At 45.5% G+C, this 16563-nt stretch overlaps 1 protein-coding gene across 4 annotated transcripts in view; it reads left to right on the forward strand.

Moving 5' to 3' along the window:
* The window catches only part of AP3S2 (adaptor related protein complex 3 subunit sigma 2), a 62839-nt gene that overhangs the window by 8588 nt on the left and 37688 nt on the right, over positions 1-16563 (forward strand). For all 4 annotated transcript variants that reach the window (XM_073653221.1, XM_073653219.1, XM_073653222.1 and 1 more), the window contains exon 3: positions 5812-5923. In XM_073653221.1, coding sequence (XP_073509322.1) covers positions 5812-5923 — 112 coding nt within the window. The remainder of the gene's footprint in view (positions 1-5811; positions 5924-16563) is intronic.

Genomic DNA, 16563 nt, shown 5'->3' on the forward strand with positions numbered 1-16563 from the left:
GCCCCGTCGTGGTATGCTTCCATCACCATGGCTGCGTCTCTCCGTGGCACCACTACTTGCCAGATTAGTTCATGCGTCCGGGAGTTAACCATTCTGCGGCACAACTTCCCCTTGTAAAGGAACAGTCGACTCTTCTCAGCCCACAGTTGCTTGGCTTCCTCCGGAGCGTCTGGGTCAAGGCGAGCCTCTGGCCGAGTCAGCATCTCCTTCACCAGCCGGACGGCAGGGTCACTGTCTTGCGTTTCCTCCCAGTTGTAGTGAGGCAAGGGGTTAAACGTAGCGGCTTGCTTACTCCTTACCCGATGGGAATACTGGATAGTCCCATGACGGTGGAACGCGGGGAGTTCGACTTCTTCCAGTCCCTCTGGATCTTCTCCTACGTCCGGTAGGTTTGGCATCCTGGACAGGGCGTCCGCGTTGGTATTGGAGCGTCCTGCCCGGTATTTGATTGTGAACTCGTAGTTGGACAGACGGGCCATCCATCTCTGCTCTAGGGCACCGAGTCTTGCAGTGTCCAGGTGTGTCAACGGGTTGTTATCCGTGTACACGGTGAACCGGGAAGAAGCGAGGTAGTGCTTAAAGCGTTCGGTGACTGCCCACGCCACTGCCAGGAACTCTAGCTTAAATGAGCTATAATTCTCAGGGTTTCTTTCGGTGGGTCGCAGTTTTCGGCTGGCGTAAGCGATTACTCGTTCTTTCCCCTGCTGGATCTGGGACAGCACGGCTCCTAGCCCGATGTTACTTGCGTCGGTGTAGAGGATAAAGGGCTGGCTGTAATCAGGGTACGCCAGGATTTCATCCCCCGTGAGGGCCATCTTCAGCTGGCGGAAGGACTCTTCTTCTAACTTCTCCCATCTGAAGGGTGGCTTCTGGTTCTTGGCCTTCCGGGACTGGCCTATCAGGAGGTCCTGCATAGGAGCTGCCTTTTTGGTGAAACCGGGGATGAATCTGCGGTAATAGCCTACCAACCCGAGAACTGCCGCACTTCCTTTACACTGGAGGGACTTGGCCATTCCTTAATTGCGGTGATCTTATCAGGGTCGGGAGCCACTCCATCAGCGCTCACCACGTGTCCCAGGTGCTGCACCTTTGGTTTCAGGAGGTGACACTTGGAGGGTTTCACCTTTAGGCCGTAGCTTGCCAGAGCTTCGAACACTTCCGCCAGGTGTTTCAGGTGGTCCTCATACGTCTTGGAATATACGATGACATCGTCCAGGTACAACAGGACCGTCTCAAAGTTTCTGTGGCCCAGACAACACTCCATTAATCGTTGGAAGGTTCCTGGTGCATTGCAGAGTCCGAACGGCATGCAGGTAAACTCGCTAAGTCCCATCGGGGTGGTGAATGCGGTCTTCTCCTGGTCCGCCTCTGCTACAGGAACCTGCCAGTACCCACTAGTGAGATCCAAGGTAGAGAAGAAGTTAGCAGATCTTAAAGCAGCCAAAGACTCCTCTATCCTTGGTAAGGGGTACGCATCCTTGTGTGTGATACGGTTGATTTTCCGGTAATCTACACACATCCTCATGGTGTTGTCTTTCTTTTTGACTAAGACTAGTGGAGCTGCCCAGGGGCTACAGCTATCCCTGATCACCCCAGCCTCCTTCATGTCTCTAAGCATCCCCTTGGCGTGTTGGTAGTGTGCAGGGGGTACGGGTCGATACCTCTCTTTTATGGGAGGATGGTCTCCCGTGGGGATGTGGTGTTCTACCCCCTTGACTCGCCCGAAGTCTAACGGGTGTTTACTAAACACTCTCTCGTACTCTTGCACCACCCGATAGACTCCCTGTTTCTGGTGTGAGGGAGTGGAGTCAGTACCCAAATGTAGTTGCTGACACCAGTCCTCCATTGTTTTCTGAGAGCCGTTACCTTCCTCCGGGGAAGATGGAGGCAAGGGTTCTACGGACTGTATGGAATCTTGATTGATAGTATACAATTTGGCTAGCGTGGCATACCGGGGCAGGTACACTTCCCTCTTCCCGATATTTATTATGCGAACGGGCACCCTCCCATGGCGTACATTGACCACCCCCCGTGCTGTCAAAATGGTGGGCCTACTGTCTGAGTAAACTGGTTCTACCATTGCCTGGTAATCTCTACCTCTCAGACCAATAGCTGCCCGGCACCAAATCATCATTTCACTTTTCGGGGGCATGGCAATAGGGAAAGGGTCACACATTCGCACGCTACCAATCTCACCACCGGAGAGTTCTAGCTGTTGCCGTCGCATCAGTGCCCGGATCTCTTTCTGGAGCACTCGCTGCTGGCCGGAGCTGGCGTTCTTGGCAACCTGCTGTAAAAGGAAAATCACCTCTGCAAGACAATTTTCAATTACATTAGTTCCTAGAGTTATCTTTGGGTGACTCTCGTGCTTGTCAATGTCTACAATGATCAGTCCCTGTGCTGCCAGTTCGACTCTACCGATTTTAATGGTCACCTCTTTAAATCCAATCTGTGGCACGGGCTGACCATTGCTGGCGATCATACTCATGTCGTCGTCAGGGTAGCGGGTGATATCCGAGTCATTCCAGTACTGCTTGAAGAGCACGTACGGGATGGTGGTGACCTGTGACCCGGTGTCCAGTAGGGCACTCATAGGAATGCCATCCAGTACCACGGGTAAGACTGGACGTCCTCCCACATATTTGTCGCGCCAGTTCGATGGGCCTGGTGATCTTTTTCCTGGGGGTTGGCCCTCTACCCCAGGTTGTGCCAGTTTAAAGGACAGTACCTTGCCATATGTCCGGGTTGATTGCAGCGGCGGCAGATGGGTCGTCCGTCCTCGTTGTATCGGTCGCTGGGTCTTCCTCTGGCCGGTGGGGTACTCCTTGGTCGACGCCACGGGATGTCCTCCGGTCCGGATGCCAGCTGGATCTTCCCTGGAGTGGAAACCTGTAAAGACTGCACAGTTCGGGTTAGCGCAGCAACGCTTTTAGCTAGCTCTTGGACCTGATGGTGCAGGTCTGGAGCCGGGTCATTGTTCAAAGCCTGCGCATCAGCTCCCACAGGCCCTGCCGACAAGGGCGCCGCCTCCTGGTGGTAAGTGGTAGTGGGGCGTCTGGGGGTCACAACGCCACCTGGTGCCGGTTCTCGAAGCACCCGGATGGCTCTGTCCTTGAACTGTGCAAATCCCAGATGAGGGTCCTGTAAGGCCATTGCCCGCAACTGGGTTCGGTGGGCATTGCAATATAAACCCTCTATAAATTGTTCAGTCAACAGCCTGTCCTCGTCTCCCACGCCGTCAGGGTCGGTCTGCTTAATGGCTCTCAGGGCCTCTTGTAGGTTCAGGGCATAGTCCCTTATACTCTCATGTGCCCGCTGTTTGCACCCGTAGAATCTAAGCTTGATCTCGGCTGAGGTGCGGGTATCAAAGGTGTCCCTCAGCCGGGTTAGTATCCCTGCGACAGTCCTCCCCCTAGGTGGCCAGGACTTTACCTCCCTTTGGGCTGCTCCGGTTAGTTGGGCCACCAGGATGCTCACTTTTTGCTCCTCTGTGAGGGGGTACACCTGGAAGAGGCTATTCAGCTTTTCTCTAAAGTCATGCAGGGTATGTGACTCCCCTGAGTACTGGGGTAGCCAGGCTGCCCCCGGGATATAGGGCATGGTGAAAGGCATGACCGCAACAGCGGTGGCGCTGGCGGGGGTTGAAGCGGTGAAGCTCTCCTCCGTATCCGACATCCTTCTCCCCCCTAGTGGACCGTGGCCTACCTTGCGATGATCCTCTTCCGTAGGCCGCGGCTCCGCAGTGGATCGTCAGGGTTGAGGACCTTCCGTCGCGCTCCTGTGACGTCGGCGTCTGCTGGGCTCCTTCCAGGACCTTGCGCAACGTCCGGACGTGAGGCGGGGCTTCAGTTCTCGCGCGCTTTCGGAGTCCACGCCCCTCTTCTTCCCGCGCGGCGTCCTCAAGATGGCGTCCAATGGCGGGAAAACTCCACGTATGGCTGGAAGAAGGCTGAAGATGGCGCCGGATGGCGGGAAAACTCCACCGATGGCGGGAAGGAAGCGGAAGATGGCGCCGGATGGCGGGAATCTTCACCACAGGTAAGTTTGAACAGTCTTTTTCAGGCACGCAGTACCCGGTGGTTGCGGGCACGAAATCCTGCCGACTACGCCAAAAGTTGACGCGCCCCTGGGCCTGTGTCGCGCTGCGTTGCGCATGCGGGAGCTTACCCGGAGCCGGATCTCTTGAGGGTTGTAGTCTCGTGGCGGTGATCCGGTCCGTGCCCAGGGAGTCAGACTAAGTGGCGCTGTATTAGCGGTAGATGTTGGACGACTACGCCACCCGTTGAGTACAGCTAAGGAGCTGCTGCTGCAGGGCAGACCGCTGAGGCCAGTGGTAGGATTGTGCAGCGTGATAGTATAACCCCCAACGGGAGGGGTATGGCCTCAGGGCAGCCGACGTGGATGATGGGGGTAGCAGGAACCACTCAGAGACGGTACGGTGTAGTTCAGGGTCTTTACTGGTGACAACGATAGACCCTCCCGGAGTACTGGCTAGCGATTGGGGCCTGGTCAGTCCTTGAGCAGATGGGATCTCCCCTGGCCAGGCGGAGTTGTAAGCCTCCCAAAACTAACGATACTCTTCTGGCTACCTTGCTAGAAGCGAGTATAAGTAGCCCACGTCCCTGAGTGTACCGTGTGGTGCTCACCCGTATGGCCGGTGACTCGGGGCCTTCTAGTAGCTTGCGCTCCACGATGGCGGTGCTGGTCCCACGCGTGTGACCGTGCCTTCGGGTTTCTGGGCCAGAGGACCTGCAATCCCCTGCCGGTCGGTTTCTGCTGCTGGATAGGAGTTAGTCCCCACAGCCTCGGACTCCGGGTCCGGTGATAACTTCTCAGTCAGGGCGAGCTCTGCAGCTGCCAGCCCCTGACTCCTTGTAGCACTGCTCCCACAGAGCTCCTGATGTTCTTTCCTATATCTGCTTCTCTTCTCTGTCTCTACTTCTTCTCTACTCCCTAACCCTGCCTCAGCCCTAGGTTTATATAGGGGAAGTTCTTCCCCTCCCAGGACTGGGCAGGAGGTGTGGCATGCACAGGATCCCTGACCAAGAGACCTCCCACCTGCTCTCAGACATAACATTGCCGTTACTGTGGAAACCAGACCCCTGGGGTGCCACACAAGTAGATCTCACGGAGGTGCTGGCTTTCATCATTCACATAAAGTAGCCATCACTGCTAGGAATCAAGGTGGAGGATGAACAAAAAAAAAAAAAGCATGAGGTTAAAAATGCAAAACAAATATGTGTGATTATTGAATAAGCCCTACTAGTGGAACCAAGAATATTTTACTTAATATAAGGGAACCTGACATCTGGTACATGCTGCCCTATCCACGTGCATAATGTATCACGCACGGGCTGTATGACCTCAGCCAGGTATGTTTAACTCTGAAATGCATTGTCTCAGACCACAACTTTCCTTAACAGCTGCCGGGAATGGAGCTGGACAGGAGATTAGTCTGGAAGGCTGGTCTCCTGTGGCTTCTTCCTGCCCGCTCCCCGTGAGTGACAGGTCTTTTTCGGAGTATATGTATAGGAAGAAACCTGTCAGTCATTGGCAGGGGGTGGAGAGTTCAGTCACAAGTGACTTCTCCCCAACTAGACTCCTGTGCCACAAGGTCCCTGGAAGCTTTAAGGTATGTTTTTTCTGTGAAACTCTGCAGTGTTTCAGTATCATACGTACATGGCTGGAATCATACAGTCGGTGCCCGGTACCTGCTGCCTAAACCATGGGCAGCTTGTATCCACTGTCAGGTTCCTTTTAAAAACGTATTGTTGCTCAATGACTTTTATAGCCTTTGTTGTTTCTTTACAGTTTGATTGGTGGATCTGACTATAAACTGATCTATCGCCATTATGCCACTCTTTACTTTGTGTTCTGTGTGGATTCCTCGGAGAGTGAACTGGGAATTCTTGATCTCATCCAGGTAAATGTTATTAGCAGGTTGTAAATTAGTATAAGCATTTGTATAGATTGCCCCATAGATCTTGGCTTTACCCATTGACTTAAGTGCCGTTGCATTTCCCTGTGTTACAGTTATATGAAAAAGTTTGGGCACCCCTATTAATCTTAAGCTTAATGTTTTATAAAAAGTGGTGTTTTTGCAACAGCTATTTCAGTTTGATATATGTAATAACTGTTGGACACAGTAATGTTTCTGCCTTGAAATGAGGTTTATTGTACTAACAGAAAATGTACAATCTGCATTCAAACAAAATTTGACAGGTGCATAAGTATGGGCACCCTTATCATTTTCTTGTTTTAAATACTCCTACCTACTTTTTACTGACTTACTAAAGCACTTTTTTTGGTTTTGTAACCTCATTGAGCTTTGAACTTCATAGCCAGGTGTATGCAATCATGAGAAAAGCTACTTAAAGTGGCCACTTGCAAGTTGTTCTCCCGTTTGAATCTCCTCTGAAGAGTGGCATCATGGGCTCCTCAAAACAACTGTCAAATGATCTGAAAACAAAGAATATTCAACATAGTTGTTCAGGGGAAGGATACAAAAAGCTGTCTCAGAGATTTAACCTGTCAGTTTCCACTGTGAGGAACATAGTAAGGAAATGGAAGACCACAGGGACAGTTCTTGTTAAGGCCAGAAGTGGCAGGCCAAGAAAAACATCAGAAAGGCAGAGAAGAAGAATGGTGAGATCAGTCAAGGACAATCCTCAGACCACCTCCAGAGAGCTGCAGCATCAACTTGCTGCAGATGGTGTCATTGTGCATCGGTCAACTATACAACGCACTTTGCACAAGGAGAAGCTGTATGGGAGAGTGATGCGAAAGAAGCCATTTCTGGAAGCACGCCACAAACAGAGTCGGCTGAGGTATGCAAAAGCTCATTTGGAGAAGCCAATTTCTTTTTGGAAGAAGGTCCTGTGGACTGATGAAACCAAGATTGAGTTGTTTGGTCATACAAAAAGGTGTTATGCATGGCGTCAAAAAAACACAGCATTCCAAGAAAAACACTTGCTACCCACAGTAAAATTTGGTGGAGGTTCCATCATGCTTTGGGGCTGTGTGGCCAATGCCGGCACCGGGAATCTGGTTAAAGTTGAGGAACGCATGGATTACACTCAGTATCAGCAGATTCTTGAGAATAATGTTCAAGAATCAGTGACAAAGTTGAAGTTACGCAGGGGATGGATCTTTCAGCAAGACAATGATCCAAAACACCGCTCCAAACCTACTCAGGCATTCATGCGGAGGAACAATTACAATGATCTGGAATGGCCATCCCAGTCCCCAGACCTGAATATCATTGAACATCTGTGGGATCATTTGAAGAGGGCTGTCCATGCTCGGCGACCATCAAACTTAACTGAACTGGAATTGTTTTGTAAAGAGGAATGGTCAAAAATACCTTCATCCAGGATCCAGGAAATCTTTAAAAGCTACAGGAAGCGACTAGAGGCTGTTATTTTTGCAAAATGAGGATCTACTAAATATTAATGTCACTTTTCTGGTGAGGCGCCCATACTTATGCACCTGTCAAATTTTGTTTGAATGCAGATTGCACATTTTCTGTTAGTACAATAAACCTCATTTCAAGGCATAAACATTACTGTGTCCAACAGTTATTACATATATCAAACTGAAATAGCTGTTGCAAAAACACCAATTTTTATAAAACATTAAGCTTAAGATTAATAGGGGTGCCCAAACTTTTTCATATAACTGTATGTCAGGAGGTCACTATTTGTATTGGATCCTGTGTGTAACAATTAATCCTGTTGGTGTTTTTTTCATTTAGGTAATGTTTCATTCTGCTTTCAATCTCTGACCACTAATGTAGGTAATGGTGACTTATTGGACAACTGAAAAAGTACATGTGAAGTTTCTGTCACTCGCTTGTACAACTTAGCTGCATATCTTATGTCGTAGCTGCACTATTTTTATTAGAAAAATATACATAATTGACAGTTACAGGGTATTTCTTGGCTGGATCGCTTTTTCCATGCCTCTTAGAAAACAAGTGCATATACAGGGAGCTGGTATAGTCTTGTTTCTTGCCATGAAACCTGGATGATCAGCTGTTATCACTGGAGGGTAGGAAAGCTGTAGGGTAATAGATTCAACTGTACAGTCTTATAAATTTTAAGATATATTCCTGTTGGACAAAACAACTGATACTGCCTAATTCCTCTGTGGCTACATTGGCCAAATCAAGATAAAATATATTAACATTTCAGCGATGAATATGGTATGAAAATAATTTTCTTGTTTTTTTTTTTTGCTACTTTGGATCTGTCCAGTAGGTGACATCACTAGTCTTTAGGTCATATTTCCTTTTGTTTCTCCCACAGAGAACAAATATACGGCTAACATGGTACCAAAACCTTATATTTCCTTTTGCAATGTGTCTCAGGGGTAACGTTTCTTTTTGTGGCGAGTGACAAGCCTTGCATGCCAGAGTGAGGAGACTTATACACTGTGCAACTCTCTTCTGTGAAGTTAAATATGCAAACTGCCTCTTCAAAAAGGAAGAGGACTTGAACTCTATAGTGCCACCTATTGGAAGTAGCAATCCTAAAAGTCAATATCGACTCTTTAATGAGCCTTGCCACATGACTTAGGATAAAAGCCAAACCAGAATCTCAATTTGCAGACACAGTTTTGGGATATTGCTTCTCGTCAGTGCAAAGTATGAGATCTCATTTGGCTGCGTGAGAGGCTTAAGCCTAAGGGGTAACGTTTCTCCTTGTGGAGAGTGACAAGTTTGGCTTTTATCCTATGTCATGGCTCTTTAAAGGACTTATATTGACTTTTAGGAACGCTACTTCCAATAGGTGGCACTAGATTTCTAGTCCTCTTCCTCTCTGAATAAGCTTTGCAATGTGTAAATGAGATGGCATAATCCAAACAATAGATTAAGATAGACCATGCATATTCCAAACCTGTTTGCTGCAATGTTGCATGAATGTGTACAGCAAAGTATGAAAGAATTATGGAAAGACAAAAATACAGTTTAGCACAGAAATGTTGGAGTGAAGTTCAGGTGTGGTAGTTTGCCATCATGTTTGGAGGTTGATTTGTCTTTCTCATGCAAGTTATTTCTTTGCTGCAGTTATTGATGGTGCCCACACTCTGCTGATCCCCTCCCATAGAGGTGTATGGAGCAGTAGTAGGCATTCTCCTCCACCAAGCCTTCCAACTCCTTCCCAAGTGCTGGTGGTAAGAGATGGAGGACCAGGGTTCCCCTTCTTTCGTGATCAGTAGGGCTAGATGATAATTTAATGGCTGGAATAGCATTCAAGGAACCTGGTGAACTTAATTTACCACCTACCATAAAGAGAGACGTGGTTCTATAGTTCCTAACATTTACAGTGCTTTATTTTCATATATAGGCGCAAAGTAATTACCTTTTAAAGTTGCACTAGAAGTGGTGAATGGGTAATCTACTGTCCTTAGTTCTAAACAGCTCAACAGCCGAAGATTAGAATAAACCCCAGGAAATAAAGAAGTGAACTAAATCAATGAAATTTTTTATTAAATTTGACATATATTAAAAATATGCCTCAGATCAGGGACACAGATATAGCCGGGCAACAATATACTGATGCACTAACAAGTGAGAATGGGGTAGTGGAGGGGAAACGGCATATGTCAATTATTGATATACAGTATTTCGCCATCCTACTCTGTTAGATACAAGATACATAAATAGATAGCATACAGTCATATATGTAATGTAATGATGAACTGGATATACCTTTTATAGAAGAATCGATTTCTGCATGAGGAATGTCCAGTGCTGTGTCCCTCCACCCGACGCGCGTTTTGCCCAGCTTCTTCCGGGGGTGGAGGGACAGCCAGACATTCCTCATGCAGAGATCAATTCCCCGGCTATATCTCTGTCCCTGATGTGAGGCGTATTCCAATATAATAAAAGGATAAAATTTTTGATGAGTCCTTCCTTAATGTTTTACTGAAGTGCTATGTAACAGGTACAGTACAGACCAAAAGTTTGGCCACACCTTCTCATTTAAAATTTTTTCTGTATTTTCATAACTATAAAAATTGTACATTCACACTGAAGGCATCAAAACTATGAATTAACACATGTGGAATTATATACTGAACAAAAAAGTGTGAAACAACTGAAAATATGTCTTATATTCTAGGTTCTTCAAAGTAGCCACCTTTTGCTTTGATGACTGCTTTGCACACTCTTGGCATTCTCTTGATGAGCTTCAAGAGGTAGTCACCGGAAATGGTTTTCACTTCATAGGTGTGCCCTGTCAGGTTTAGTAAGTGGGATTTCTTGCCTTATAAATGGGGTTGGGACCATCAGTTGTGTTGTGCACAAGTCTGGTAGATACACAGCTGACAGTCCTACTGAATAGACTGTTAGCTGCTTTTTTCTTGCCATAATAAAAATTCTAAGTAAAGAAAAACGAGTGGCCATCATTACTTTAAGAAGTGAAGGTCAGTCAGTGCGAAAAATTGGGCAAACTTTGAAAGTGTCCCCAAGTGCAGTTGCAAAAACCATCAAGCGCTACAAAGAAACTGGCTCACATGAGAACCGCCCCAGGAAAGGAAGACCAAGAGTCACCTCTGCTTCTGAGGATGAGTTTATCCGAGTCACCAGCCTCAGAAATTGCAGGTTAACAGCAGCTCAGATTAGAGACCAGGTCAATGCCACACAGAGTTCTAGCAGCAGACACATCTTTACAACAACTGTTAAGAGGAGACTTTGTGCAGCAGGCCTTCATGGTAAAATAGCTGCTAGGAAACCAATGCTAAGGACAGGCAACAAGCAGAAGAGACTTGTTTGGGCTAAAGAACACAAGGAATGGACATTAGACCAGTGAAAATCTGTGCTTTGGTCTGATGAGTCCAAATTTGAGATCTTTGGTTCCAACCACCGTGTTTTTGTGCTACGCAGAAAAGGTGAACAGATGGACTCTACATGCCTGGTTCCCACCGTGAAGCATGGAGGAGGAGGTGTGATGGTGTGGGGGTGCTTTGCTAGTGACACTGTTGGGGATTTATTCAAAATTGAAGGCATACTGAACCAGCATGGCTACCACAGCATCTTGCAGCGGCATGCTATTCCATCCGGTTTGCGTTTAGTTGGACCATCATTTATTTTTCAACAGGACAATGACCCCAAACACACCTCCAGGCTGCGTAAGGGCTACTTCACCAAGAAGGAGAGTGATGGGGTGCTACGCCAGATGACCTGGCCTCCACAGTCACCAGACCTGAACCCAATCGAGATGGTTTGGGGTGAGCTGGACCACAAAGTGAAGGCAAAAGGGCCAACAAGTGCTAAGCATCTCTGGGAACTCCTTCAAGATTGTTGGAAGACCATTTCCGGTGACTACCTCTTGAAGCTCATCAAGAGAATGCCAAGAGTGTGCAAAGCAGTCATCAAAGCAAAAGGTGGCTACTTTGAAGAACCTAGAATATAAGACATATTTTCAGTTGTTTCACACTTTTTTGTTAAGCATATAATTCCACATGTGTTAATTCATAGTTTTGATGCCTTCAGTGTGAATGTACAATTTTCATAGTCATGAAAATACAGAAAAATCTTTAAATGAGGTGTGTCCAAACTTTTGGTCTGTACTGTACATCTCATGAAAAGGACTTTGAGTTGTTCATGTGTTTTTGTTAGTTCTAGCGAACATTCATAACTTTCCCGAAGATAATGAAATCTTGGTTTACATCGATGTCGTGAGGTTCCATAGGCGGGTTTCGTCACTTTTTATAGGAAAAATAACTTTGCATGCTTCACAATACTTGCCATCAAAATGACGGGAAGTGCTTGATCATTACCATCTGCAAAGTGTGTGTGTGTTCTCCTCCAAAGACCTACTAGGAGGAAGTTTAGATTGTGAGCCCCAATGGGGACAGCAATGACGATATCTGTAAAGCGCCTTGGAATAGGATGGTGCTATATAAGCAAGCATAATAAACAAATACATTTACTTTTTCGGAATCTGATATAGTTATTTATTTTATTCACTTATATAGCGCCATCATATTTCACAGTGCCTTACAGACATTATCATCGCTGTCCCCATTGAGGCTCACAATGTAAATTCCCTATCTGTATGTTTGGATTGTGGGAGAAATGAAAAATATGATGTCGAAATGAGGCCTAAGAATGTCCTTCAAATCTATTTTTTCTCAACCTTCTGCAGATCTGAACCGACAAGAAAGCGGGCGCTGTCACTGTGCACATCACACAGTGCTCGGCGCAGGGACAAGCCCAGCCACTGAAACGAGCGTCAGTTATGACGCTTCATTTCAGAAAGTGCACAAAGGCTGTGACAGTGACCGCAGCCTCTGCCCCCTGTTCTGATAACGCTTTGTTTAAGTATCTTAGGATGCACTGGGGGCACTAAAACGAATCGTTATCATACAGAAAGTAAAAAATTCTATATATATAACAGTTAGTGTAGTTAGGGAACGGTAGGGAAATTTTAAAGCAAGTTTATTAGAAAATAGCTTAGATTATGACATCAAATAGGGATTTCGATAAAATTTACTTCTGCCTTCGGACCACCCTCTTAAGGAGCTTGTTTCATTGAAACTAGTTATCACGTATCTGTAAGAAGGGTTTGCAGATTTCATTTATTTAGTTACACTTGTGAGTTGTGTGAATGTATGTATTCATATGATGGAATGGACACCTGTTATGCTATAGGTTGACCTCAATGGATTTATGTCTATTTTCAACCTTAAAGCTGTAAAGCTATGAATGCTAATGCACTAAATGTAAACTTATGTGAACATAGGAAAACAGTATAGTGAACTCTGTGAGTTCACCAGATAGGAGGTGGGCGTCTCCCCCTCCATAACCCCAGACACACAAATCGGACACATCAGAGTGTATCATGTAACCTGACCAGCACCATTTAGACTCCATTGAGAGTTGTCATTGACGTTTTCATGGGTGACCTGTATGGTGACTAATGAATGGCGGATCTCTACATTTACCAATAGTAAGCTCAATACCTGAAATCCAATTCCTATTGGGAAATAAATGGCAGTTTAGTGTCGGAGGAAACATTGGACAAGGGCGCATATAAAAAAGATGGCCCCATGGCTGTTGTCTGTATATGAGCATTGGGGCTAATTCAAATTTGGAAGTCTGACACCAGTGAGACTATGGAGCTGTCTGTCACACTGTGTGATGGTTGATTTATTGACAGTTCAACAAGGGCCTGGATGCTTTTAATATTCCAGGTTATGGGTATTGGAGTCCTGTGATGGCATGCTGATTTAGACTAGGACAGGAGCATGATACCTGCTTTGTGCGCAGGCAAACTGGCGGAAATCTGTAGATGTCACGTCATTGAGCCTACTCTCCTTCAATGCGGAAATGGGCCGGTTTACCCTTTTTAAGAAATGTTATTTCAAGGCATCCCACAAAGTCAGGTATTGGTCTGTCAGTAATTTATGCTCTGTTCACATAACGGAATCAGCAACATTTAATGGCAGATCAGTTTTGCAGATGATCCATACTGAACCTTATAGGCATCATTAAAGGTTTGTCCAGGATTAGGATAACGGCACCACTCATGTTCTCCATGTCCTTGGGATGTGTGTTGTAGTTCAACTCTTTGTGCCGTTGACCTGTATCACCGCATACAATCTGAGGACTGGTGCGCAGCTGATTTTGGAAGCAAGCATCTTTCTTTCTAATCTTGCCCTTTTAGGTCTAGCAGGTTTTATGGAAGTTCTAATATTTTTGATGTCAAGTATAGGCTTATGTTAAAGAGGTTGGCCACTACTTTTTTATTGATGGTCTATCCTTAATATCTGATCGTGGACACCCCTACTGATCAGCTTTTACCCTCAACAGCGGTGGCCAGAAGTTCTTGGATACTGCCATAACACACAAGTTCTGTCATTTCTATAGTGGCTGTGGCCAGGTACTGCAGATTCACCCCTTTTAAATGATCTGTAGTAACCGCCCCTGACCACTATAGTTGTGACAGCGCTGCTGTGTCCCAGCAGCATCCAAGAATGCCAGTAGCAGCTGATCTGTGGGGGTGCCGGCTGTCGCACACCCACCAATCAGATATTGATGGTTTATCCCAGGGAAATGTCATCAATAAAAATGTAGTGGCCAACCCCTTTACATATAATGTCTAAGGCTGCCAAAGCAAGTGTGAGAAGAGCCTAAGATCCATCATTTCTGAATTGTACATTTCCTTGCACATACAGAGGTATCACCTTCTATTCCTCTAGTCCCAGGTATTTTTTCTACTAGGCACTTGAGTGTGCATATAAAATATGTGACTGGGTGCAGGATGTAGACTTTTAGACTATATGGGCCATAAATAGCCTATATAGTCTTTCTGTTATTACTTGTTTCCTTAGTTGATATGTATGTAGATATACTTATACCTGATGACCTCTGTTTTTGCAGTATCACGCTGGTTAACTTTAGTGAAAGGTCAATGATATAGTCAATCTGCCTACACATTGCCGTACACAAGAAAATGTAGATTTAGACATGGCTGTTCAATATTTGCTAATAGTATACTATGATGCTAATCTCTTGTACTCAACCCTTCCCTTTTCTACTTTAAATACTCACTTCTTCAGGATCTATCTTGAACAATTAAAACCATGACTTTTTTATTTATATGACTAAAAGCTGCCAAAAGTTTGCTTTTATTTACTTTTTTGAATGGTGAAAAATTGCATCCGTCACTCGGTGTCCATACAAGGAAGAGAGACAATAACATACCTAAAGGATAAAAATGGGGCCACTATTACAGTGCCTAGTTTTTCCATTCGTGATAAGATGTGGTGTTTGTTTTCCCCTCTAAACCTTTCTGTGACCTTTCGGCTCATTCCCATGCCACTTGCTTGTTAATATACATTGATGCCACTTAAAGGGGTTATCTCATTATCATTAAAGAGGTGGTCCACTACTTTTACATTGATGGCCTATCCTACGGATAGGCCATCAATGTCTGATCGTCCAGGATCCGACACCCCACCCCACCGATCAGCTGTTATCAGTGGCGGCGGCCGCTGGATGGAACTACTTACTTGCCGAGCTGCTCAGTCTACTTGTAGTGCCCATCACAGGGCACTATACATCTGCTTCCTACTGATTTGAATAGGAGGAGGATGTGCATTACCAAGCCACGGTTACTACATGTAGATGGAGCAGCTCGGCAAGCGAGTATTTCCGGCTGTCGCCACCGATAACAGCTGATTGTTGGGGGTGCCTGGTGTTGGACTCCGGCTGATCAGACATTGATGACCTATCCCAAGCATAGGACATCAATGTAAAAGTAGTGGACCACCTCTTTAATGGTTAAAATTATAAAAACAAGCAACTTTGCAATTCACTTCTTCTTAAAATCCTCTCCATTCTCAAGAATAGAGAGATCTTAAATTCTATAGGTTACTGGCCACATAAACATGGCGTTTGCACTTGCAAGCTCTTTGCTATACAGCTTGCAAGCGTCATTCTGGAAGGGGCCAGATCTCTGGTTCCCACTAGACTTAATGCCCCAGCGCTACTACAATGCTGCAGAGGTAAAGATTAGTGATGAGCAAGCATTCTCGTTACTTGAGATTTACGAGCATGCTCGGGTGTTTTCTGAGTATCTTCAGTGTGCCCTGGTGTTATATTTGAGTCATTCCGGGCTCATGATTTGCAACTGTTTTGACAGCTTTAATACATGTGAGGAATGTCTGTTTCGAACATGCTCGCCGAAAGGGTTAACAGAACATACTCTCTCATCACTAGTAAAGAGGTCTCTGCCAGCAGCATCTGTGAGCGAACAGTTTGGACCAGAGGCACAACCATGACGCCGACCTGAACTGTCAGTCTTCAGGAGCAAAAGAGGAAGCCAGCTCACCGTAACTGCCTATTTCTCTCGAGCTCGGACACCGGTAATGCCTGGAACGAGATTAGCCATCATGTTCAAAGAAAAAAAAGGATCCAGCTTGACGGATATAAATTCTTCAGTCTTATTTGGAAAGTAGTACAGACATCATTGTATCCAAAAAATTTCTCATAAGCGTAGTCATGGTCACCAAGAGTAAGGGTGCCGTAAACACCAGAAACGCGTTGTTGTTTATGATTATGGACGATATTTGGATACACTGATGTGTTTACTAATTTCCAAATAAAACTGAACATTTTACATCCGTCGAGCTGGATCCTTTTATTTTTTTTCTGAACGTAATGCTTGTCTGGTGGCATTGTTTTCTGGAAGAAAGAAGATGTGCACACCCTTTTAAGACTCTGTAATCTTAATCCTCCATAAGGTCATAATTAGACTTTCCATTTTTTTATTCTTTGTAGATGCTTGTATGGGAAAGAGCTCATAGAACCACGTTTATGGAAAACTGTGTCACAGGACTTGCAATAGATTACAAAACATAAGTTATAAAAATACAGTGGGTGCGGAAAGTATTCAGACCCCTTTAAATTTTTCACTCTTTGTTTCATTGCAGCCATTTGGTAAATTCTAAATGGTGCATTTTTTTTCTCATTAAAGTACACTCTGCACCCCATCTTGACTGAACAAAAATATAGAAATTTTGCAAATTTATTAAAAAATGAAAAACGGAAAT

Source organism: Phyllobates terribilis, unplaced genomic scaffold (assembly GCF_046119375.1).
Source record: "Phyllobates terribilis strain yellow unplaced genomic scaffold, ASM4611937v1 Scaffold_11__3_contigs__length_659146591, whole genome shotgun sequence".
Lineage (NCBI taxonomy): Eukaryota > Metazoa > Chordata > Amphibia > Anura > Dendrobatidae > Phyllobates > Phyllobates terribilis.